General features: G+C 39.4%; 1 protein-coding gene across 4 annotated transcripts; it reads right to left on the reverse strand.

The window, feature by feature from the left end:
- Positions 1 to 1,724: 1,724 nt before the first annotated feature.
- On the reverse strand, positions 1,725 to 26,477 carry LOC131367856 (cytochrome P450 2M1-like). Of its 4 annotated transcripts, XR_009206969.1 has the most exons (12): positions 26,183 to 26,474; positions 24,966 to 25,128; positions 24,713 to 24,862; positions 24,325 to 24,485; positions 22,907 to 23,086; positions 22,387 to 22,528; positions 21,982 to 22,169; positions 16,769 to 21,862; positions 16,540 to 16,602; positions 16,320 to 16,450; positions 16,054 to 16,220; positions 2,863 to 2,997 (listed from the first exon to the last, which is right to left on the reverse strand). XR_009206969.1 is itself a non-coding variant. In XM_058413451.1 (9 exons), the coding sequence occupies exons 1-9, from the start codon at positions 26,378 to 26,380 to the stop codon at positions 2,813 to 2,815; spliced, it is 1,509 nt and encodes a 502-aa protein (XP_058269434.1). In that variant the 5' UTR covers positions 26,381 to 26,477; the 3' UTR covers positions 1,725 to 2,812. The 4 variants fall into 4 exon arrangements, 2 of the variants coding, with proteins under 2 accessions (XP_058269434.1, XP_058269433.1); XR_009206968.1 differs by lacking the exon at positions 2,863 to 2,997 and having other exon boundaries at positions 10,841 to 16,220; XM_058413451.1 differs by lacking the exons at positions 16,054 to 16,220; positions 16,320 to 16,450; positions 16,540 to 16,602 and having other exon boundaries at positions 1,725 to 2,997; positions 21,721 to 21,862; positions 26,183 to 26,477.
- Positions 26,478 to 27,130: the final 653 nt, after the last annotated feature.

Genomic DNA, 27,130 nt, shown 5'->3' on the forward strand with positions numbered 1-27,130 from the left:
TTAACATTAGTTACAAAACTAGCAGGGTTTATTATCATTTAAATATACAGGTAAATGGTTATAACAGGGATGATGTAGTATTTAAAAAGGCTCTCTGTTGTTAGATGTCTATTATATCAAAACAAACAAATATCTTACTATATCATTACAATATATTCTTGTGGCACTGATTCACTCCCCCCCCACAAGTAATGGCAAGGCTAGGGGCCAGCAATGCCTATTTTTTTCTAATATTAAACACCATCATCATAAGCGTGCTAGCAATGTCCACTGACATTGAGATGGATCACAGCTATTATCTCACAGGAACAATAATCCACAAATTAACACCAGAACGATAAAGTACTTCACATTTATATTTCAAGATGAACCTATTCAATGTGTTTTAGGGTAGATTTTTTTTTTCTTTAAATAAAGATTTGGCGATTGAGTACAAAAAAAAAAAATGCATGGGGCAGGTGATTAGGCACTTTTTTCCACTGATGTCATTTGATACACCAAGGACAACCATCTGCATTAAGTGTGGTTAGAGGTGTATTTAACAAATTCTATATTACTACATATGCTGTTATTTGGTACATGTCTCTCTTTTGATTAGCTATACTGGCAGCAGTATGTGTCAGGGGGTGATGATTATGACAGTTAAATTGCAACAGCTTCTTTACAACCGACTACGCCACCTAGGGTATAAACGGAGACCCCAGAAACTCCCTATACCAAAATAAATTTGTTATCAAGGTATGGAACACCACCCGACAAAAACTCATACACAATTCTTTATTACAATCAAGGGATACAGGAAAGAATAAAAAAGAACCAGGGTGCAAAGTCCACGCTCAGTAGCAGTCCAGAGTTAAAACAGTCTCAGCTGGGCATCAGAAATCACAGCCACCGTCCTTTTACCCTCCGTTCTCCCATAAAGGCCATGGGAATGGTGATGCTGGAAAATAAGAACACACTGCCAGCATCCAACGTAATAGTCTCACCGCACTTCATATCCACACAGATTTGCAGCCTACTCAATAACACTAGTATGCCCTAAAAAATGAAATTCGGCCGATCTAAAATCACTTATTTAAGAAAATCATCCAATCTGCTTGTGGACGCGTTTTCTTCCCGAGGGAAATCAAAATCAATCGTACTCATAGCGTGACCGGATAGCAGCCCCGCTATCCAGTCTGGTGTGGTCATGCACAGAAGAATCCCGTCAGTGCTCGCCCTCATCTCGCAACACCCGCAGTAGACTCCCGCAAACATCCGTCCACCCATCACGCGTGTTGCTCGCCCACAGGGCTCCGCGAACCGATAACCCTTCCGGCATTACTCACAACGTTACACCTTCACACAGCCATAGGCCACCACGCTGCATACAGAGCACTCCTTACTGGAAACGCTGGCACAGAATCTCAATCTCTACTTCTACTTCTACTTCTGCTCACACTGTAATACCCTTCACACCTGTCCCCAAGCACAGCTGCTCTTTTATAGAAAAGAGCTCTAATCCGTCGTCCAGTCTCATCTTTAGTCCAATTAATTTAATTGAGCATGTGGCTTGGAATACTGCCTACAAACAGGAAAAGAAAATACACAGCAACCCACACAAAAGCAAAACATATATATATATATATATATATATATATATATATATATATATATATATATGTACTTGTTTTCTCTTCAAAATTCCATACTCTCATAATATCATTATTAACAGAACGAATCTGTGAGTAGTCTAATGGAAATTTATTTTGATAATATGTCTTATATTTTAATGTTTTTGTCACTGATTTTTAAATATTTTATCACAAAAATAAAAGTAGAAAATGTAACTCAATTAATGACCATTAATCATTTGTACTGGAAAAAGCATGACTTAACTTCAGCCACAAAAAAAAAAATCTTTACATTTAGCTGCTGTCTGTGTTTGTGCACCAAAATGCATACACAGGTGTCCTGGCTGATCTCCAGTTCTAGCAACAGTTAAGACCATAGAGTTGAAGAAAATATTCAACAGATTTAGCAACATTTACTTGATTTATGAAAGCTCATTATTTGTAAAAGAACAAGAGAAACAGTTTCACGTTTAAGGAGAATGTACAAAATAATGAGCAGCAAGCTAGCCAGCTACTGACAGGCTTTCAGTGAGTGAGGTTTCTTCAGGATGTATTTCCCCTAGCAGATCAAAAATATACAAAACATTTGACCATATGGTGTCTGAAATGTTGCTTATAGAACAATCATACTGAGATACAACAATCATACTGAATAATTAAAAATAAAAAGAAGGATAAAGAAGGAAAGAAAAGTTTTATATATATATATATATATATATATATATATATACTGTATATCATTATATATATATGCATAAGAAGATGGCAAGCGTTCAAATTTAAATTTAATAGAAGTCTAGTACAATGGTAATATTTGGCTGCATGAATAGTCCTAGTTGTAAATATCACATTTATCACATAATTTGATTCAGTTTTATATGGTTTCCACCTTCATTTGTCAGTTATATTTCAGAGCTCTGAATACTAATGTGTTTTTTCAGTATTAAATTCTCACTATGCATGTTTAACTGCACTTGTTGCAGACTTTTAAAAATAGATACAAGAGAATATATCAAAGATGATTATAAACATTTTAGCCTAGATTCTCATTAGTACACTTTGTCATTATGTCAAGGATGTCAAATAAAAAGAAAGCAATGTCTATAGAGGCTACAGAAACAGTTATTTTTTTGTTTATTCTCGTAGCTGTATAATAGAAAGAAAACTGAATAATTAGGTTGCCATCCACAAAAAACTGCTTATGTTCTGTGCACAGCATAACACTCATAGAAACGAGGTAGACGGCCAAAGCTGCAGTTTGTAGGAGTGGTGTCGATCTCTTCTGGTGGTTGAGTGGCCCTGAAGGTAAAGCGCTGGAGGAGAGAGGTGAAAATAATAAACAGTTCCACTCGGGCCAGAGCTTCACCCAAGCAGGCCCGCTTCCCTGTGCAAAACAGACAGAAGAGAGGCATGAATGTTACAAAGAACAGATTATTCCTAATAATGATGTTTGATGTAAACATTAACTGAACCTCTTCACCTGTATGATTTTATGCAGTACACTGTTGTCATGTGGCAGCCTTATTCAATAATTGCACGAATGAAAATAAGTCACACATTAAGTGCTATATTTATTTTTCTGGCTTTATACTTTTCTAATATCTAAGTGCCCCCTCAGGCAAATCCACAGCTACCTGCATGGGCTTTTATCATAGACTCAGCACCGGTTTCTACACAACAAAGGCCTCTGAATGCATCACTCTGTGTGCAGATGTAGATTTGTGCCAGGTAATAAAGCAGCACCATGATACTGAGTATTGTGAGTATTTATTCAAGAATTAGAAAATGAAGAGTTTATTTGCAAAGACAGATAACTCAGTTTTTACTCCTTTTCAGAATTCATGTTTTTTATTGTGCATTCCAAGTAAGATCAATCAAACTGGAGTTGGGTTGTTTTGATTAAGTAATAATAACTCATAAAAATACAAGTAACTTACAAAATTAATGTTCATTGAAAGTATGTTTTTTTTATTTATTAAAAGTGAGTGAATGAGTGTATGAGAACGCGCCCCAGAGTTTTGTGTTTTTGTTCAGTGAACCTCTGACTCTCGTTTCATTATTTTATTAATCCAAATGTGTTTAGGCAAACCTGATAGAGAGAGAATTATGGCGTATATTTCATCAAAACCGATTTTGACAGGTCTGACAGCCAATCAGAATCGTTCACGTCACATTGTCCCGCCCCTTTTAACCAATCAGAATCGTTTGTCACAATGTCCCGCCCCTTTTCAACCAATCCGAAAAACATATCCGCCACATTATCCCGCCTCCTTCTCAACCAATCAGAAAAACGTATCCGTCACAATATCCCGCCCCACTTTCATCCGATGAGGTTGTTTGATGGTGTGGGGTACATATTCCCTTAGTCATCAGAATCTTAATCACACACACACACACACACATACACACGTACACAAACCCCCCTGTACGTGACACACCTACGTACATAAACATATGAACAAGAATGTTTCTACTGATAAAACATAGACGTTATAAGTTTATCTCCTGAACGTTACGTATTCCATAGCACCCCACAATCACCCACACACATACAACCCCTTAACCCTTACCTTGACACACACACACACACGCGTGCACAAACCCAATGTTTATAAAAATAAAGTTTAATTTGTTTTAGTCTATTGATTATTTGAAATTATTATTTTTAAAAATGTTTATAAAAATAAAGTTTAATTTGTTTTTAGTCTACTGATTATTTGAAATTATTATTTAAAAATGTTTTATAAAAATAAGTTTAATTTGTTTTTAGTCAATTGATTATTTGAAATTATTATTTTAAAATGTTTTATAAATCGTTGGGTCTCCCTGAACATGACACACACACACACACACATACACGTGCACAAACCGTCAGTACGTGACACACCTACATACATAAGCACGTGTTTTCTACTGATATGACATTGAATAAGTTTATGTCCAGAATATTCCTTTAGTCATCAGAATCTTAATCACACACACACACACACACACACACACACACACACACGTGCACAAACCGTCAGTACATGACACACCCATTTTCTCCCCCTTGAAATACTTTATGTTTCCACATACAGAATATCGTAGATTCATTGAGCGCAACTATGACTACTTGTCCTGGTGCACCTAAAAAACAGAAATCTACTATTGGTAGGTTTTCAGACATCATAGAATGTGAAAATGTTCAATACTGGACATTATCAGAAGACTGCACAGTCGGTTTTTATTTCAATGTAGATTCAGTAGACGTAATGCTTTTCAAGCTATCGGTACCAGGGCGGATTCACTGGAGTAATGCCACGGAGATGGTGACTTTTGACCTGAGTGACTGGGTCAAGTTTCGTAAATGGTGTAAAGACTTTGACTACATCATTCGGATGGATTTCTTTTCACCGATGGCCTACAAACGGAAATGGAAAAACTACGCATCTCCGCATCTGACATACCGCATCAGAGCAACAAATTTCTCCAAGAATCAAGTCTCACTACATATTTCTACCACTGCTAAGGCCAAAGCCTACACATCTGAAGACGGAGAGATCTGTGAAGTGAGGTTTGAACATGCCAGCTGGCATGATCTAGATCAGTACTTTAATCAAATCAGCAGATCATTCGAAAAAGTGGTGAGAATCAAAGAAATGGAAGCATTACGTGTAAAACTAGAGGATCTTTTCTGATTCAATAGTCTTTCAAGACTGAACAGAAACCACACCTTCTACTGACTCCACCCCTAACGCTGTATATATGACCCCTGGCTAAATTTTCTGTTGTAAAAACGTCTGACCATCTGAGAACGAAATGTCTCAAGAATTCAACCCCTTCTTCTACACCCCGTTCGCTCCCGACGGTGATGATGATGCATCCTGTTCTGGTTGTAAAGATGATGATGAAAACATCGCTGATTCCTTAGGAAAAAGAAATCTAACCTATCTGTCTACGAACGACGAAGCTGACGGGTGTATTTCTACCACTGTTCTGGCTATCATCCGCGCTGTGGTGGGTGAACTGCTGGACAGGATCATCGACAACTCCCACAGATTGATGAAAAAACTGTTTAAACCTTGGTTGAAATACGCTGTGGCTAAAGGGCTGAAAATGTGCGGTGTCAAAAAAACTCAATCCTTAGAAAAAATTCAAGGTATCGCAGAAGCTACCATATGCGACTGGAAAGATGAACCCTCCATCAAATCGGTTCTGAGTGAGGCTAAAGAGAAAACGAAGGAACGCTGCAGCGAACAGGTGTATGAAGATGTTGTGGATTACTGGACCTTTCACACGTCTCTGGAACCCCAAGACCCCCCTCATACCTGGGAAACCTCAAAGCGTGCCACGTCGGTTCTGACTCCGAGGAAAAGATCTAAAGACTGAGATCATCACCATTTGATATCGATGAACAACATCCTGGTTATTTTCACTAACCCCATCTTTGATTATTTTGGTTTTAGTCTATTGGATATTTGAAATTGTTATTATTTTAAAAAATGTTTATTTTGTTTTTAGTCTATTGATTATTTGAAATTATTATTTAAAAATGTTTATTTTGTTTTTAGTCTACTGGTTATTTGAAATTATTATTTTAAAAATGTTTTATAAAATAAAGTTTAATTTGTTTTAGTCTATTGATTATTTGATATTATTATTTTAAAAAAATGTTTATTTTGTTTTTAGTCTACTGGTTATTTGAAATTATTATTTTAAAAATGTTTTATAAAATAAAGTTTAATTTGTTTTTAATCATCTGATTATTTGAAATGTTTACGTAACTATAACCACGTGATGTGTCTTTTTAAATAAAAACAATAATCTATAATCTTGTTTGATCATTATTGTTCTGACACTTCAAAATGAGTAAACGTCTATTGAAAAACATATATTATATACCATCCGACCCCGGATCATATGGTGGTGTTGAGAGTTTGCAAAGAGCTGTCGTTGAGAAAACGGGTAAAAGACTTAATGATGTAGAGATAAAAAATAGGTTAGCTGAGCAGGATGCTTACACTCTTCATAAACCGGTGTCTACAAAGTTTAAAAGAAATACTGTTTTCGTGAAACACATCGATGAACAATGGCAAGCTGATTTAGTAGATATGAGTAACCTGTCAGACATTAATGACAATGTGAAATTTTTGATAACGTGTATAGATATTTTATCCAAATATGCTTGGGTGCGTGTGTTACGAAACAAGACTGCTGATGAAGTAACTAAAGCTTTTGAGTCCATTCTAAAGGAATGTAGAACCCCTAAGAAACTACAAACTGATCAAGGGAAGGAGTTTTTTAACAAGAAGTTTCAGAATTTAATGAAAAAACACGACATTATTCATTTCGCCACGGGTACAGGGCAAAAAGCAGCGGTGTGTGAGAGGTTTAACAGAACACTAAAGACCAAAATGTGGAGATATTTTACCACTTTTAACACGAGGAAATACACAGACGTTGTACAAGATATGGTTCATGGTTACAACCACAATTATCATTCCAGCATCAGAATGAAACCGGCCGAGGTCAACGAAGCCAATTCTTTCACGGTATTTAAAACTCTTTACGGGTTATGCTCATCGAAAATGAAGAAAATAGAGAAAATAAAATTCAAATATGAAATAGGTGACGTAGTTAGAATTTCCAGATCAAAAGGACAGTTTGAAAAAGGATATGAACAAAATTTTACGGATGAATATTTTACAGTTTCTGAACGGATACCGAGAGATCCCCCGGTATATAAACTGCAAGATTGTGACGGGGAAAAAATTGATGGGACATTTTATGAGCCTGAGATACAAAAGATTATTATTGGAAAAGACAAGACGTTCAAAATTGAGAAAATCCTGTCAGAAAAGACTCTAAACCGGAAAAAGGTATGTCTGGTGAAATGGCTTAATTGGCCCCGGAAATTCAATTCCTGGATTCCGGCTGAAGCAGTAGTGAACATCACACGATAGAATTTAAAGATCACGACGCGAACACAACTTCTAACTATATTCATTAAGTCATGGATGAGTGCGGATTCTTTGTGACTCTTCCGAGCAACGCGTCTACAGACATTTACCCTGATAATAAGATCTCACACTACACTACTAAACTAGCCAAACCAACTGATCTGAAAGGAGACTGGGAAGTCTCACTCGCGGAGGTTCAATATGTTCATAGTTGGCACTCAGTAACCCAGAAAGAATGTCGATTTCATGTGGTTCTGATGAACGGATCAAAGAAAATAAAATACTACGTCTGTCACATCACTAAAGCGTATTACGAAAGTATTGAAAACCTGGTTAGTGAAATCAACCAAACGATGAGAAACCATAATATCGACATGGTGTTATCCTATAACCCTATAAAAAATAAATTACGTATGGTATGCCGATTATCGTACATATTCAGCGCTAACGGAAACCTGGCCTATATGCTGGGTCTACCCCCAGATGGTGTGTTAACGTTTGAAGCTCCGGAAGCACCCAATCCTGTTGATATTCGTGCTGGTTTTTACACCATGTATGTGTATAGTGACGTCATAGAGTATCAAAGAGTCGGTGACAGCTTTGCCCCATTACTGAGATGCGTACAAATAACGGGGGAAAAAATAAAATAGTTAGTATAGTGTATGATAAGCAACACTACACACGTGTAACTAAGAACCACATTACAGATATCGTGATCGAAGTCAAATCGGATCAGAACAAGCATATACCGTTTAGTTACGGAAAGTTCATAGTTAAACTACACTTCAGACCTGCTAGACACTCATTCCGTCTGTGAAAATGTTAGATAGTGGTTATGCTGACCCGCATGGATATGTGAATTACTACGTCAATCAGGCAGGAAATGGACTCCCTGGTTTTCAAGGCGCCCCTGTCATGTATGGGGCGGGTCTAGGAGGTCTGTTTAAAGGGCTTTTAGGATGGCTATTCCGTTCCTCAAGAGGGGGGTATCTATAGCAAAACCTCATTTAAAAACAGCAGCCAAGGGTATTGTAAGCGATGTAGTGACCAACATTATGAACAAGACGCAAACTCAGAATCAGGAGGGGTCAGGTCTCGCGATGCTTTCACGTAAAAAATCTAAAAGACCCCCAGGGCAACGACACACGGTTCCGAATAAAAGACATAGAGTAACTAACATCAAAATCAGTGTGAAAAAGACCAAGCAGAGAGACAAGAAGCACCCCCCCATCTCCCGCAAAAGAAAGCAGCTGAACATTTTCTAACACCATGGCTTTCTTACACAGTCTATCCACAGTGTGTACAAAGTCCGAGCTGGATATTTTCACATTACCTTATACACAGACTAGTATTGAAAAGTACACTTACGTCGAAATACCACCGCTTTCTGCTCTGACGGACAATGGGCCCTTGGAGTTCTTCGTGGCCGGAAACGGTGAAGATTACCTCGATTTGAATAACACGTTCCTACACCTCGCTTGTAAAATCACCAACACTGATGGGACCAACATAGACGACGATGCTAAGGTGGGGGTTGTAAATTACCCCATAGCTTCCATGTTTTCACAAGTCGACGTCATGCTTGGGGACCGACTTATTTCACAATCAAGCAGTACTTATGCTTACCGCGCTGCATTTGAATGTCTGCTCAATTATGGTAAAGAAACGTTGGAATCACAATTTTGCACAGGATTATTCTATAAGGACACCGCTGGACATATGGACGCCACTGACCCCGAGGGGCGAAATGAGGGTCTTAAGCGAAGGGGTTGATTCACCGTTGAAAGCAACACGTTTGATCTGATCGGACACATTCACTCGGATATATTTTTTCAAGATAAACTGTTGTTGAATGGTGTGGATTTAAGAATTAAAATGGTTCGTAGTAAAGACGAATTTTGTTTGATGAAGGAAGGCAACGGAAGTTTCACTCTAAAAATTATCAACGCAGCCCTGTTTGTCAAGAAAGTTACCGTTTCTCCACCTATAAGAATAGGTCACGCGAGAGCTCTTGGCACAGCCACGGCTAAGTATCCGATCGAGAGAGTTTGTATGAAAACCTTTAGCTTACCAGCGGGGAGTCGCCATTGTTCTCAAGAAAACGTCTTCCTCGGACCTTTACCTAAAAGTTTAATTTTCGGATTAGTAGACAACGACGCCTTCAGCGGGGCGTTCAATAAAAACCCTTTTAATTTTAAACATTACGATACAGAGTTTGTGGCTCTGTACGTGGACGGAACTCAATACCCTGCAAAACCGTTTCAACCTTATTTTCGATCCGGTAATGTGGTTCGTGAATTCTATTCTTTAATTCAAGCATCGGGAAAGCAACTAAAGGATCAACCGTTGGCTATAAACAGAGAAGAGTATTCGAACGGATATACTTTATTTGCATTTAACCTCAACCCCGACGATGATTGTGGTCAACATTTGTCATTAATAAAGTCGGGGAACATGCGACTGGAACTCAGATTTCACGTCCCCCTACCGAGAACAGTGAATCTCATCGTCTAGTCCAGTTTTGACAGTATTCTTGAAATAAACAACCGGAGAAACGTGCTCATCGATTACCAGTAACTCATGGATACCGAGGAACTAACAACCGTTATGAGAAGTTGCTGTGAGATAGATAAAATATTTCGAGGTGTGATGGCCTGTGATGAGCTACCTGTGAGTACTATTAAAAATTTTCCGGCGCTATTTATTGTTAATACACATCCGAGAAATATGCCTGGGGAACACTGGTTAGCTTTGTGTCTTAATGATGAAAACTCCGGAGAGTTTTTTGACTCGTACGGACACCCGCCGGACTATGAACTCTTTCCCGAATCTATTCACTACTTTTTGAGTAAGAACTGCCGCGAAATAAAATATAACCCTATACAGGTTCAAGACTTTACTTCAGTTTGTTGTGGACAACACTGTGTATTTTTTCTATGCCACAGAGCTAAAGGTTTTTCTTTTAACCGTATTATGTCTAAGTATAGTGATGATTTAAAACATAACGATAACGCTGTCGTGTCTTTTGTTAAAAAATATACCCTAGAGCAAATAAAGAAAGGCACACATATAGATGTGTGCAGTGTGTTAACTCTTTAGAATTGTTTCATTCACGCGCGTAGTAAAGTATTTAATCACGAAGCACCACACGATATTTCTTCATGATTGTTATTTTTATTGAAATAAAGTATTTAATCACGATGTATCACGATATTTTTTATGATTGTTATTGAAATAAAATGTTACAAATTACATTTAAACAAACATAGTACCTCAAAAGTCATTTCAAAAATCAATCCATTCAGAGGGGGGGAGAATTGGGGAATTAAAAACAGGGGACAACGAACTGTAGACTGATATACACAACCGGGGTTTCTTGCGGAAACACCCCAGACCGTAGTCTAAAGTCTTCTGGCGTATTAGCTTTTAAATCGACAAATAAATAACCGTAAGGTTTAATTGTAGCATCGTGAAAACTTTCCAGAAAATATTTGCTATTATCTGGATACATTTGCCGAGCTAGTATGCTGATTTGTAATTTATCTCTAGGATTTTTAAAAAGAATCATATAATTTGTGTTTAAGTTAATGGTTCTACTACTTTTTCCTTGAAAAAACAAATTCTGTACCAGATAGACAACACTTAGATTTCTGTGGTGTGTGTATTTTGTGAATGCCTTCTCTACTTCCTCGTTTTTACTGGCAGACTCCATTAAATCATCTATCACCAACAAGTTTGTCTTGTTAGTAGGTAAAAGTTCATCATCACACAATGAATCGGGTATTCCTTGAAGAAATTTTATGTTTATTTTGGTCATCAACTCATCATACAATGGTTGCCAACAAGAATAAATCCACCCGATATTTTCAGGTACTTTTGACAACACTTCTTTACTGTTTTCCAGCAAAAGTTTGATAAAAAAAGATTTACCGCTATTACTTGGTCCACACACAATACATGAAAATGGCATTTGCAATCTCGCATCAAAAGTAGTCACATTCATGTTATCCATGGCTAGTGGTCAGGTTGACAGAATCAATCAAAATGATCTTTTTATTATACATACATAGAACTCTCATAAGTGAGAGTTGTAATTTCAGGTAATAAAACAAATGATCTTTTTATTATACATATATACAATCATAAGCACGAACAATCTTAATAACCGTAAGGGAGAGTTGTAAAATCAGGTTATAAAACACGTTTGTCATACACAACTCTGAATCTTTTTATTTGTGTTTGATTTCTCAAATGAAAACCCTTTTTATCTCGAATGATTTGTTTGTGCAATGTTGTAAGATGACCGATTTTATCAGGATTCTTCACTCGATCATCCACCAGCTCAGTAAGCGATTTCAAATTGACAACTTTTGAATTGGAGTAATTTAAAGTGATGCCTTTTGCTTTCATAGATGTTTTTCCGTTTTTAGTTTTATACCCATAGGTTTTAGGACCAGCACTGACAAACTCGACAATATGATCACCATCCTCTAGCTCGCTGGTAAGACCCCCCAAATAATCGCTCAATGGAGGCATCCAATCACCTTCACTGCTTTTAAAAATGACGCTGTCTGTGTCTGTGTATAAACAACGCTGTTTTAAACGATCCAACAGATCGTACAGTTCTAGTCTCGCATATGCTGTAGTGAAAAAATTCCGATGAATACGTTAGCATTACCTGGTTTTGGGGAAGTGCCAAACCTCAAACACTTTCAAAATTTTGTACCCCTTTTCAATGGCCTTAGCTATTTCGACAGGTGCCCAAGTTCCGATAAGAGCTCGGTCTTGATCTGAATGGCGACACTGCTTTTGCAGTTGTTGCTCACAGCATGTTTTACACAGAGGGAAAAGAAGTTTGCTTCTTACCCTGTAAGGAAGAACAGGAGACCACAGACCTCTAGGCGGTAATACTTTAGCTCTGATTATCCCAAAATAATTCTCTAGAGGTTCAAAGTCACGGTAAATGATGACTGGGTGACCGATTGGGTAGGTTTTTGTCTTATTCACGTAGGGATAAAGAGAAGTGAAATCATAATAATCTATTCTCTCTCCTGCTTTTACTGTGTAATGTAAATGCAATGCGTTGGTTCTACCGCCGTAAAGGGCGTCTCGGGGGTTTATGCGCTCTGGAAAGTCAAACTCTTTTAGAAAGTTTACCACGTTGTTATCACATTTCTTCATTTCACTCCACTCATGCTCCCAAATTGTTGTGACATGTAAATTGCGTACCTCTTGCAAATACTTCTCCAATGTTTTTTGACGGACATCCCCGTAGCTAAAGTTGGCGTTAAGGGGGAAAGGGGCCGTTGAGGGATAACACTTTTCACACCCATGATAAAAACAGCCGAGAAACTCAAATGCCTTTCGCATCTGACCCACTTCACAATAACACACATCTTCATCAACAGAATAAAGGCCAAATGTTGCTTCACTTTCGTTCAGAGTGTGTTGAATGGGGAGGTTTTGTGTGGTGGAAATGTATTCAAGCCACTGAATGGATGGTGTTGAGAAAGATTTCTGGTTATTGATGTAATTATCTAGTAGTGGGATAGCTAGTGTGTGTTCATCGAGAAATAATGTCCGGAAGATTTTCAAGCATACAGATGCGATTGTTATACATTTAAAGGGATCAACTTCTGTACTTTCTAGAATTTCATTTCTGAAAGCTAAACACCCCTGTCTCAGAATGTCTTAAATTATTAAAGACTTTGTCAGTCACGGTCGCGTACCACATAAAAAAAATCCTCCCTGTCCTTAGGCATCATGCTATCCACACCGTAAAGCTCGGGCTCAGGATATGGACCTATGTAGTCTTGGTGTTCTTTTGTGTTCCAGAAATGCGGAAAATAACCTTTCTTTTTTTCTGAGAACCCCATGGCTTTAGGAGGATTACTTAACTTCATGGGTGAGAAAGACAGACTATCGATGTATCTCTGTCGAAAATCTGTATCAGAAAAACACAGAATTTTTCCACCTTGTGCAATGATATCAGGGGCGATTCCTTCTTTCACTAAATGATTCAACAAAATGTATGAATCGAACCCTCTAGGGTTATGCGCTATAAATGTGTACCCTCTGTACTTTTTACGACGGAAAGCCTTAAAAAATGCTGCAACACACCCCTCCCCTTCAAACGCCCACGACATACCACGACAATTCATGCAACATATTAAATTAGCAGTATGAGTTCCGGTTTCCTGTGTAGTCTCGAAATCATAAAAGATGTGTCTCATATTCTGCTTTTCTTTCCTTAACGGCTGTATATAACAGAAATGCGATATTTCTGAATCCACTTTTTCACCACAGAGATCACAACGGCTCTCTAAGCACACATGATCTCTCCGGTTAAAGGGGTTCCGATACTCTACGACATTACGCATGCTGCAATAGAACCCTGTTTCACACAGAGAGTATACACCTCTTTCTGACCGGCGTTTTACTTTATGTATGTCGAAACAACGTTTTGACTTACACAACCTCAAACAATCAGGACATTTAATTATACTCTGTCTATGATTGTAGCATTCTACATCACGACAAATGTTACAGCTAAACTCACACTTGTGAGCTCTGGCATTCTCATACCCTGAATGACAGAAACGACAGACATAACTACGCCCCAAAAGTCCTGTAATGCTTTTAACACCGTAATAATGATTGTCATGTAAGAACAAGTAAATTGTTTTTTTATGGGGGGTTCTGCTGGTTTGAAAGAAAGAGTAGCCAGCTTTGTTGTCAGAACGGTGTATGATTACAATTTTACACTTCAGATGCTTCTCAAATTTAGATACATCAGCAGATGTGACAGCTGTGTTTTCAGTTAATCCTACATCACGGAGGATTTGCCTAGCGATTTTTTCAGTTTGAAGGTCATTATTTTGAGGGTTCAAAAGTTGTGTAACACACAGTGTAAAACACATGTATTTATTATGAAATATATACAGATGTCTCATCTTCTTCTGTATAGCTTCCGAAGTGAATAATGTACTAATCTTCCTTCTATATGAACCACCACGAGGTGGTCGAACTATTTGGATTACTATTTCGAGTGTGTCATCTGAAAAAATTTCACGTTTACTTTGAATAGAATTTTCAAGCATGGTCAGAAAAGACTGTAAATCAACAGACCCATTAACTAGATGAATATGTGAAGAAACGTCGATCGTATCACCTCTAATTTCAACCGTTACTATGTCCTTTGGTGAAATCATTTCATTAGCCACTTCTATCAGACTGTTTAAGATTTCTAAAACATAATTATAAAAATCCGCAAAGCTGTCTACAGCTGCGATCGATGAAAAATTTACTCTTCTCCTAATTTCAGTATTATTGAATCGGTCGCGATTAATTATTCTAATATTAGGATCAATCCCGTTACCAGCTTGCACGTTTTCCACGTTAGGAGGGGCTATGTTCTCGACGTTATCTGTTCGCATGTTTTCTACATTAGGAGGGGCTAGGTTCTCGTCATTATCTAATTGCATGCTTTCAACACTAGGGGGTTGTATGTTAACACCGCCAAATATTTGCACGTCAATACAGCTTTGGGGGTTTATGTTCTCAGTGTCAGCTGTTTGCACGTCTTCTACATTAGGAGACTGATCATTTACTGTTTCAGTCCTGTGTTCATTTATAGTTTGAATGTTTTGTGAAGCAACGGTATCGAAAAAGTTTACAAAACCCTCATTTAACATAACGAGGCTTTGGTTAAGATCATGAAACAGATCATGTGGAGATAACGGTGTATGATTATGTTCGATTTCTGAAATAGGGACCTCGTTGATGTTTTGATCTGTGGCTAAAGCCAAACTATCATTTAATTGATTAACCGCATCTAATAACTCAGGATTCAAGGGGGTAGAGTAACCTTGTTCATTTAGACTATTCTGTAATGCTAGCAGACTCTGGTTAAGTTCACTGAATATGTCGTGTTGAGTATGTGGTGTAATTGATACATTATGATCTGAATTATGATTGGAATGCTCTAATTGGGTATTAACCGGCTCAGGACTTCTTAGACTAACATTCAACTGGTTAACAGCATCTATTAATGAGGGATTCGACTGTGTAGAGTAACCTTGTTCATTTAGACTATTCTGTAATGCTAACAGAGTCTGGTTAAGTTCACTGATTATGTCACGTTGTTGTGTCTCGGGTGTAATGATGTCACTATAATCTGTAATAGGGGTCTGTCTAACAAGCTGCTGTGATGGTCCTAAACTCTCGTTTAACCGGTCGATAGCGTCTGTTAAATAGGGGTTCAGAGTTGTGCATGAGTTGTGATGTGACAAACTACTAGAAAAAGTTTCATCAAAACCGAAATCACAAGACGGTAGATTATTTTCACCACGTATTTTCTTAGCCCCTGAAGACTGTGTGAGATTCACCCGCTTCTGCGCCATGTCTAATGTGAAATCTTTTTATCAACTCTATATTCACAGCATCACAGCTATTCAGACAATCAAGAGTATCATATAATGATTGAAGATGTTCAATACCTGAAGTGTAATAAACAGACGTTCAAAGCTTCCAAATTTTTCGTCTCTTAGTCGAAAGAATCCATTCAATGTGATGAAACACTCCTCAGGATATGTAGCCGCTTGATCGACGTTATTTTCTCCCCCGTCGAAAACGTGACCTATGTCTTCTTCTTCTTCTCCTTGTTCTTCATCAGCAAATAATAAAAGTATAGGGTAAGCTTTTACAATCCTTGAACGGGGTGGCTACATTCTTTAGAATATTCACATTTTATGTAATGACTTACCCGTAATTCGAGGAATTGGCTTAGGTCACGGATGTGGCCCAAGCGGCAGGCTGCCCCCAAATTGTTGTGACATGTAAATTACGTTGATGTTTTAAAACACTCGCCATCTGAAATAATCACTTCGCTGTTATCTAAGACATCATAGGAAAAAGTTTCTATTAGTATCCCGAGTTATACATTTCATCTTAAATCAGTGTTCTGTGAGACATAATGAAAATACCTATTGCTGATTGATCTCGATTTCCTAGACACTACTGCCAGATATGTATAGCCTGACCTTGTTCTGTAATTAAATGTATCAAATTAAACTTTATATATCTGTTTCCATCTATAAGTAAATAGAACAAGATATTCTTTCTAATTACATTATTCTAATATTACTAATGACATTCAATCTAATACACGTAAATGAAATGATTCAAGTTAGTGAAAATGTGATAAGTTCTCACCTGCAGAAAGGTCCGTGATCTCTAAAATGATAGATTGGAGAGCGTAGAAGTTCTGTACCCTCTGTCAGATCCTCTAAGTTGTGAATCCACTTGGGGGACCCAACGCTGACTAAAGGAATATTCTGGACATAAACTTATTCAATATGTCATATCATATGTACCCCACCCCATCAAACAACCTCATCGGATGAAAGTGGGGCAGGATAATGTGGCGGATACGTTTTTCGGATTGGTTGAAAAGGGGCGGGACAATGTGACATGAACGATTCTGATTGGTTGAAAGGGGTGGGACAATGTGACGTGGACGATTCTGATTGGCTGTCAGACCTGTCAAAATCGGTTTTGATGAAATACACGCCATAATTCTCTCTCTCCCGATATGGAAGCTCAGTTACACACGAAATACAGAAAGCTTTCCTTTCACCACTGTAATGTGCTGCTTTAGCAATGTTCCGTCAAAAAATTTCAGTTTTTTTCCTTTTACGCCCTGAAGAATATATCACAGGTTCATCAAGTCCGTCAAAATTATCCATACTTGAACACTTAGTCTGGTTCAGTGAAACTCCTCTCATCAAGTGTGTCTTTCCGAAGTGACTAGCAGCCTGGTCAGCTGAACTGAATACTGCGCGCTGACTCGCTAAAATGGACTTACCAGTTTTTGCTCACAAACGACACGGGTGCTTGTCGGCTTTTGCAGTATACGTGAACTTGTGATGCGTTTAAAGTGGGCAATACCGGCTTTATAACCTTGTGCAATGCCTACATACACACATGGACAAAATTGTTGGCCACCATCCATTAAAAAAAGAAAAACCCACAATGTTCACTGACAACTTGAAACTGACAAAGGTAATATATAAAAATTTACTGAAACTTGACGTATGAAAATCAGACATTGCATTCGAATTGTGGTTCAACAGAACGATTTACAAAAACAAGTTAATGAAACAGGCCTAGACAAAAATGATGGTTCCCCTAGAAATGAAAATAATTTGACCATAGGGACATATTAAACTAATTATGTGTCCTGTAATTAGCATCACAGGTGTCTTCAACTTGTAATAAGTCAGTCTGCCTATTTAAACAGTGAAAAGTAGTCACTGTAATGTTTGGTATCATGGTGTGCCCCACACTGAACATGGAGCACAGGAAGCTAAGGAGGGAGTTGTCTCAGGAAATTAGAAGGAAAATTATAGATAAGCATGTTGAAGGTAAAGGCTATAAGACCATCTCCGAGCAGCTTGATGTTCCTGTGACTACACTTGCACATATTCAGAAGTTTAAGGTCAATGGGACTGTGGACAACCTCCTTGGACATGGCCGAAAAGGAAAATAGATGACAAATTGAAGAGACAGATGATACAAATGGTAACCAAAGAGATTAGAGGTGAACTCCAAGGTCAAGGTACATCAGTGTCAGATTGCGCCATCCGTCACTGTTTGAGCCAAAGTGGAAGACTCTACTGTTGAAAGCAAATCATAAAAAAGTGAGACTGGAATTTGGAAAAATGCATATTGACAAGCCACAAAGCTTCTGGGAGAATGTCCTTTGGACAGATGAGACAAATCTACAACAGGTTACATAAGTAACCCTGTTCCCTGAGAAGGGAACGAGATGCTGCGTTATGACTGACACTATGGGAACACTTTGTCGAGGAAGTGTGTCTGAAGCTCCCTGTGCACACACGCCAATTCATTGGCTCAGATAGGACACGTGACGGAGGAATACGCGCCAGCATGTCCATATAAGGGCATCTACATAACATTCATTCAGCTTTCCTTTGTCGGAAGGAAGTGCAAAAGGACGCCACACAATGGTCAAACCTGACAAAGGTGTGCAGACAGGACAGCACAAATCTTCTGGAGGGGAACACCCCTAGCCAGGGCATTGGATGAGGAGACACCCCTAGTAGAGTGAGTCCTGACCCCTAGAGGCAAAGCAATACCATGTGCCTCGTAGGCCAGAGTAATGTCCTTTACCACCCAGTGTGCCAAGCTCTGCTTGGAGACCAGATTAACCTTGTTCCAGCTCCCAAAGCAGACAAACAAGGATGGAGACTTACGCCACGAGGTGGAGCAGTGGACATAAGTCTAAAGGGCTCTGACTGGGCAGAGCAAGTGCAGCCTCTCCTGTTACACCAAGTCATGGGGCAGAAGGCAGAAGGCCTGCAGTATGACTGGACGACCAGCCATCCTGGACACCTTTGGGACATCCAGCCCTGGGGTGAAAGATAGCCTTGGACATGCCAGGGGCAAACTCCAGGCAGGCAGGTACGACTGATAGAGCCTGCAGATCCCCTACCCGTCTAAGGGAGGCCAAGGCTAAAAGCCTAGAACCATACTAAGCATAGGCTAGAGCCATATTAAGGGTCAGAAACTTCTCTGAGGCTGACTCCATGAGCTCAAGGGGGTTTCCAGCAACCCGTCCAGGACCACTGAGAGGTTTCAGAAGGGGAGGTGCAGTCTGCAGGAAGGCCTCAGCTGCCTGGCACCCCACAGAAAGCGAGAGACCAGAGGGTGCCTACCTAGGGAGGCCCCAAGGACAAGGTTCGCAGCAATGGCGGCCACATACACCTTTACGGTAGAGGGGGACAGGCCCTAAGAAAGAGAACACTGTAGGAAACCCAGCACTGTGCAGTGCACTAGGTCCTGCTCGCACTGAGCACACCAGAGACTAAACAGTCTCCACTTAAGAGCATAAAGCTTCCTAGTGGAGGGAGCCCTAGCATTCAGCAGAGTCTCCACAACCTCTGATGAGAGGCCTGCCTCTAGGAACTGGTCCCCCTCAGGGGCCAGACCCAGAGCTTACACATCCCTGGGCGGGGGTGGAGAATCACCCCTCATGCCTCAGAGAGGAGATCTTTCCTGATGGGAATCTTCCAAGGAGCGGTGTCTAGGAGGGAGACAAGGTCTGTGAACCAAACTCGAGCGGGCCAGCGGGTAGCCACTAGAATAAGGTGTACCCCATCGTGGTGCACTCTGGCTAGGACTTGTTGGAGCAGAGCAGGATCTGCTGCACCAATGTTTAGAGAGGGCGCAAATACAGTCCACCCTGATGGTTGATATAAGCAGCCACTGTGGTGCTGTCTGTGTGTACCAGCACAAGGAAGCCCATGAGGTGTGGGAGAAGGTGTTTCAGAGCTAGAAACACAGCCCTCATCTCCAGGCAATTTATGTGCCATGAGAGTTGAGGGCCTTCCCAAAGACCCTAGGCAGGGCAGCCATCCAAGACTGCACCCCAGCCCAAAAGTGAGGCGTCCATCGAAAGAGTCCTGAGATGGTGACACGCCCCTAGAGTGGGACCCAAGGCCAGAAACCAGGGTCTTGTCCACATTAGTAGGGTACAGCGTAAGCCCGCAGCGTATAACCCTGATGGCGTTGAGGGGATGCCTGTGAGGATGGAAGCCCGCACCTCTGAGCCAGAACTGGAACGGACTCATGTGAAGCAGACCCAAAGGAATCACGTTGGCTGCAGCTGCCATGAGGCTGAGGACTCTCTGCGCCTCGGTGACAGAGAGGTTTCGGTCTAGCCAAACAACAATTACTACTGACAGTATGGAAGTCATCCGAGCAGTTATATAGACATGCCCGCATCGTGGTGGAATCCCAAATCACCCCCAAGAAGGTGGTTATCTGATATGGAGAAAGCACAAACTTTTCTGGGTTGATCCTGAGGCCTACAGACCTCATAGGGCAAGTACTGCATCCCGGTGACTGCCATGGCCTTGGAGTGGGCCAGGATAAGCCAGTCATCCAGGTAATTGAGTACACGGACAGCTAGACCAAGAGGACAAACCTGATACTGGTAAGCTTCGCCACCGAAAGCAAACCAGAGGAACTTCCTGTGTTCTGGCCTATATGAAAATAGGCATCCTTGAGGTCTATCATCACAAACAAGTCCTCAGATCTGATCTGTGATGCAATCAGTTTTGTAGTGAGCATCTTGAACTTGAACTTCTTTAGGGCAGAGTTCAGAGCTCGCAGGTCGCAGGCTGGAAGCAGCCCCCTGTCTCTCTTGGGTACAACAAAATACCAGCTGTAAAAGTCTGAATCCCGATCTGGAAGGGGAACATGCTCTATGGCCCCTTTTCTCAGAAGGGAGAGAAGTCCCTCTTGGAGGAACAAAGTTTGGTGTGTGCCTGAAATTGAGGGGGATGGGTGGCAAACTGGATCCTGTACCCTTTCTTTATGGTATCTAGGTCCCACTGAGAGACACCTGGCAGACGTTTCCATGCTGCCAGGTTCTCTGAGAGAGGTGTCAAACTCATGTTGTCCCCCCTGGTGTCTTGAAACAGTGTACTGGCATGTACAGACTGGGGGGATGGATTTATAAAGGAAACGGGTGCAAGAGTGGGTCGTACCAAGCCCCAAAACACCAGAGGTGGTGGGGTAGAGGGTAGGGAAAGCCCCACTAAGGAGGGTGCTCCCAGGAACCCTAGCCCATGGACATCAGGATTCCTTCATGGCCTGCCTGGCTGAGATGACCAATCTCAGGTCAGGTCTCACCTGACAGGCCTGAGCCCGTGCCCACTGGCCGGCCTCCCTAGATTTTGGTAGGGGGCACAGGCTGCCACACTACCCTTTCTCTCTGCCCTGTCAAGAAGTCAGAAAACGGTTGTCTAGCTTTGAACAGATGACGATAGCTTCCTGCTCCGGCCAATTTAAATGTAATTATTTCGAGAAGCTCCTCGAATGCCACTGGCTGTGGTGGCAAATTGACGGAGGAATTCCCTTCATCACCCATGTCAAATTCCTCAGAACCCAACACTCTTTGAACTTGTACTCTTTGAATTGAAACTAGTGCTATGAAGCTCCCAAAAGGCACCTCTTTCAGCACTCCATGTGGACCCCATAATTTCATATTTGGAATAAAAGCAGTAGGCCTATAAAAATCACAGAACAGCAGTGTCAGTCATGATCATTTCTAGGGATCATCCTAGATTTTAGCTTACCCATTCCAAATACAACAAATGCATCACTTTTTTTGAATCGTCCCTTTTCATCCAGAAAGTTCTCTGGATCAAAATTGTCAGGGTTTTTCCATAGCTTAGGGTCAGAAAGCACAGAAGACAGCAAAGGAAGAACCATGGTTCCCTGAAGAGAAAAACACACAACCTTCAGCAGGGAAAGTGGGCAAGTTTAAGTTAAAAATATTGCGCAATAAAATATGCATATAAAGCTTTAAAGGTCTGATTGTGCATATGTTTAGGTACCTTGGGTATGAGATAGTTCCTATACTCAGTGTCATATAACATTTTATGTGGAACAGCAGTGGGAGCAAGATCCATGGAGCGCTGAACTTCGTGAATGACTGCATCTGTATATGGCATGTTCTGTCTGTCATCAATAGAAGGGTATCGGTCTTGCCCAACCACTTTATCAATCTCCTTCTGGACTCGTGCTATTCAAGATGATGGGTATAACACAGAATATGTATCAGATATCTACATATTAAAGAATACACAGCACTAATTCTGTTACTGGAACATCAAACTGTAAATGCATTCCATAACCAATACTGGCTGCTCTGCCAGTAATGCTTTATTCCACAAGTAATGCCTTTTTGGGTAATAAGGCTTCACAGAAATGTGCCATGTGATGTCAATCTCATCCCTTACCTTGAATATCTGGGTGCTTCATCATTAGCAGCAGGCTTTGTCTGATTGTAGAAGACGTAGTCTCAGTGCCAGCACTAAACATGGCCCATGTTGTGCACAATAAGTTATTGAAGGTAAATTCTGTATTAGGGTTATGCTTCTCCTGCAAAAGATACTTATTATTAGTTTTTAGCTTTATCTGCTTACTGGGAAATGCTGCTCTCTGGAATATGTCTGGAATCTGAGAGTCTTTCTATTCTTATTCAGTAGATTATAATGACTGTAGTTGTAAAGGTGGACTGATTCTAAAGTAGGCTTAGCCATCACCATGGAGCGTTAGTAAGGACACTGAGGAAGTAGCTTGAGTTTAGTGATTCTGTGAGAAAGAAGTGAGTCCACATATATATATGTATATATAATTGTAGTGTTTTCTGCCAACCACAGGATAGCTAGTGCTTAATAATTATGTGACAAAGTTATTATAGCTATACATATACAATATACAATAACAAAACAAATACCATGCAAAGTGGGATTTTACCTCTTCCATTTGTAAAAGAAAAGCCTCAATAAAATCTTTAGGGGGTGAAGAAGGATCCAGTGTCTTCATCCGTGCCTCTGCTTCAAGCTTAAATAAACCTTTGGCCTTTTCCACTTCTGACAACATGTCATGGAGACGTCCAGGGAAAAGGCCCACAATTTTGGGAAAAATATTATAGGCCTTTAAGGGGAAAAACAGTATTGATAAAAAGAAAGAGATAGGGAGATATGTTACATAAACTGTGCATTAAAGGAAGTTCTGCAGGAGCATGGAGTCACATGGAGTCACAGTCCTATCACCAGCAGGAGATGCTCTATCCGAACTGGCAGATCAACACTCCAGCTGTCACCTGAAATACTAATCATCATCTATATGAAAGACTGTCAAAAAAACTCATAAATTTTTGTTACTTTCATGCATTTGTCTTCATGCCAGTCACCCTTAGAAATTCTGTACATTTGTTATGCTTATTTATGCCTTTAATTAAAGTTTACATTTGCTGTCAAAGATTAAACCAGGATACAATCCCACCTAACACTCAATGCTCTAGAGAAATAGGCTGAATAAGATAAAGCAGTTTATGTAAAAAAAATTAATGAATGAAACAGTGTTAGATTTTTTTGCTGAATAATAAATTATTTAGTGTTTTCTTAATATGGCAATTAAACTGCTAGTTTATACAATGAATATAAAAAGTCTACATCCTATATTTTCAATGTCAATTTAAGACTGAAAAAGTTTTAACATTATTTATTTTGGATTAATTTTCTTACATCGCAAAACAATGTCATTTTAATAGGTGTGTGTAGACATTTTATATCCACTGAATATTGAGACAATTTCAGGTGCAGGTGCACCAATCAGCACCAAACAGTTTCAACAATCACTTTGCACAGTTAAATACAGTTAAGAACAGGCAGAAAGTCTGGTATTTATGACAAGGGGAAACTTGTCATGCTAATTCCAGCTTTGGCATGTCACTCTCAAGTCATCCCAATCCATGCCTTTTTCATAACAATCTGTGTAATCTCTAGAGACTGTTGTGTAAAAATCCCAGGAGAGCAGTTTCTGAAATACTCAAACCAGCTCATCTGGTACCAAAACTCAGGCCACAGTAAAAGTCACAGAGGTTACACTTTTTCTTCATTCTGATGTGTGATGTGAACATTAACTGAGACTCATAATGCACCTTTATCTGCATGATTTTATGCTTTACACTGTTGCCACATGATTGGCTGATTGGATATCTGCATAAATGAGCAGGTGTATAGGTGTTCTAGTTAAAGTAGATAGTGTGTGTATATCCCATCATATAAACCTACATCAGTATATTTATTTCAGCACCTTATGCATGTTATTTAATGTGTTATTTAAAATGCATTTAAAGAATGAATATTAGAAAAAAATAGATGCAGTACCTGTCCAAGTGGACTATTGAGAACATTAAAGTAGTCATCAACAGCCCCAAGCATAAGATTTAACTGTGGGTCATCTGATTCAAATCTCTGTCCAAATATGATTGAGCAGATCACACTGCACACTGCTTTATTTATTATGATTCCTGGATTGAAAGCTGAGTCTGCAAGAAAAAGTAGGATCCGGTCAGTTACTGTTTGCAGTAATCATTCCCTTATCCAAATGTATGTACTGGGTGAATTGGTATAAGAATGAAGGCTGTGTTTAGAGTTGAGTTAAAGCTTGCATTAAGGAATTATCAAGAATATGGACATTGCTCAAAGATGAACTTTTTGCTCAAAAAAAAAAATAGATGGGATTCTGCATAAATCTGAGAGCAATCAGCAATACCTCCAAATGTACTAAAACTTTGCACAAGACAGCTGGCCTCCTCCTTCACCTTGTCCTCGATGGTGTGTCGACCCATCCCAAAGTTCTTGAGGGTTAACAGAGTGAACCGCCGAAGCTGCTTCCATCTTTCCCCACTGCTGACCAAAACACCTGCAGTGCAAGAAATACTGTGACCACCAAGAGTAAAAATGTAAACAAATAAATAAACAAATTAAAAAAAAAAGTTTAAAATCATGTATATAAATGAACTTACCATATCCATTAGTGATCTTCATTATGAGAGGGTAGTTTTCCCTGCCACTAAACTCATTGCCCATACCAATCATTGTTTCTTTCAGGGCTCGGTATCCAGAGATCACCACAACAGGTGTGTTGGCAAACCAAAGGGTGAAAATAGATCCATGTTTTTTACTGAGCTGATAAAGAGAAATTAAAAATGAAAAAATATTCAAATGTATTAATCTGGAGCTGTTAATGATTAATGTTGTGTATAATCAGTACCCTTAAGTCTGATAGAAAAACAGAAAGCTATCAGTTATATCCATAAAAGAAAAGCCTGCACCAACATAATACAACTGCAAACAATACTATGCTATACTTTCTTTGCCCAAAGGTTTTTGTATTCAATTGTACAGAATGTCTTTGCATGGTGTATCTTTACAATGTACCTTTACTGTAACAAAAGGGGGCAAACATGTTCCAGCATGACGATGTTCTTGTATACAGAGCCTGCCCCACAAAGACATGGTGTACCAACACCTTTAACTGTATATTGTATTCCTTAGACCATTTGTGACATTTTTTTTTTTGCAGTGTGGCAGCGTGCATTATCCTGCTGAAAGATCCCACTGCCATTAGGGAATAGCTACTGTTCCCATGAAGAAGTGTACTTTGTCTGCAGTAATGTTGTACGTGCATAGTTTGTGTCGAGATAACATCCAAATGAATGCCATGAATACCTTTACTGTAGCAAAAGGGGCAAACGTTCTAGCATGACAATGTCCTTGTATACAGAGCCTGCCCCACAAAGACATGGTGTACCAAGGATGGAATGCAAGGACTTGCACAGACTTGTGACCTGCACAGAGCCCTGGTCTCAACACCATTGAACACCTGACCTTACTAATGTTAATGTGGCTGAATGAAAAAATTCCCACAGCAAAACTCTATAATCTAGTATAATCTTACCAGAGAGTAAGAGTAAGGCTGTTATAACAGCAAAGGGGGACTAAATCTTTAATTAGTTGTTTCTAAAAGCACATGGATGTTATGGTCAGATGTCCACAAAATGTTAGCCATATAAAATAGCTCATAGTATTTAAATATTTACTGAACTATTATTTATGAACTGAATTACTAAGTTAGTAGAATGAAGCCTAAAAGCACCAACTTTATTACTGAAAGTCATTTTCTGAAAAAAAGAGTGGCAAAAATAATTTTAAAAAATTATTTAAGTGATTAGTTACTTACCTCAAGGTAATAGTTGTACGGTTCCTTTACATAAACCTGAAAGAAATTCCCAAACACAGGTGCAGGAGCTGGACCTGGAGGCAGCCGTCCAAACTTACACTGATATTCTTTACTGAGACTTTTCCAAATAAAAAAGAAAACAGCAGCAGCAATTAATAAAGGCCAAAAGTTTGTCTGTAAAGCAAACAATACATCCATTATACGGGTTTAACAAATGCAGTGCAGCGGAATTGTGTTTACTGCAGGACAAATTCAAATATTCTGTAACTCAGTACAACTATGTGACTCTGTTTTATATTTCATTGAGGCGGGCCGTTACACAAAATGGCAGTAGTGTTCCTCCTTTTTTACTGTCAATCACTCCAACTATTTATTTTCCTGTTCCTTGCAAAGTAAAACAAAGTAGACAATGACACTGTTGCTCCAGCATGCAGGAAATATATCCATGTGCAGAGGAACTGCATTTAGACATATTTAGGCTCTTTACATTTTTTAGGCTATAGAAAATTGCTTTTTAAAATTATTAAGTCTTTCGAAAGTGAAAAAGTCCATTCCCTCTTATCTAAGGAGAAATTAAAGATTGTAATAGACCATATTCACAACCACATTAACATTAGTTACAAAACTAGCAGGGTTTATTATCATTTAAATATACAGGTAAATGGTTATAACAGGGATGATGTAGTATTTAAAAAGGCCCTCTGTTGTTAGATGTCTATTATATCAAAACAAACAAATATCTTACTATATCATTACAATATATTCTTGTGGCACTGATTCACTCCCCCCCCCACAAGTAATGGCAAGGCTAGGGGCCAGCAATGCCTATTTTTTTCTAATATTAAACACCATCATCATAAGCGTGCTAGCAATGTCCACTGACATTGAGATGGATCACAGCTATTATCTCACAGGAACAATAATCCACAAATTAACACCAGAACGATA

Source organism: Hemibagrus wyckioides, linkage group LG17, assembly GCF_019097595.1.
Source record: "Hemibagrus wyckioides isolate EC202008001 linkage group LG17, SWU_Hwy_1.0, whole genome shotgun sequence".
In the NCBI taxonomy this organism is placed as follows: domain Eukaryota; kingdom Metazoa; phylum Chordata; class Actinopteri; order Siluriformes; family Bagridae; genus Hemibagrus; species Hemibagrus wyckioides.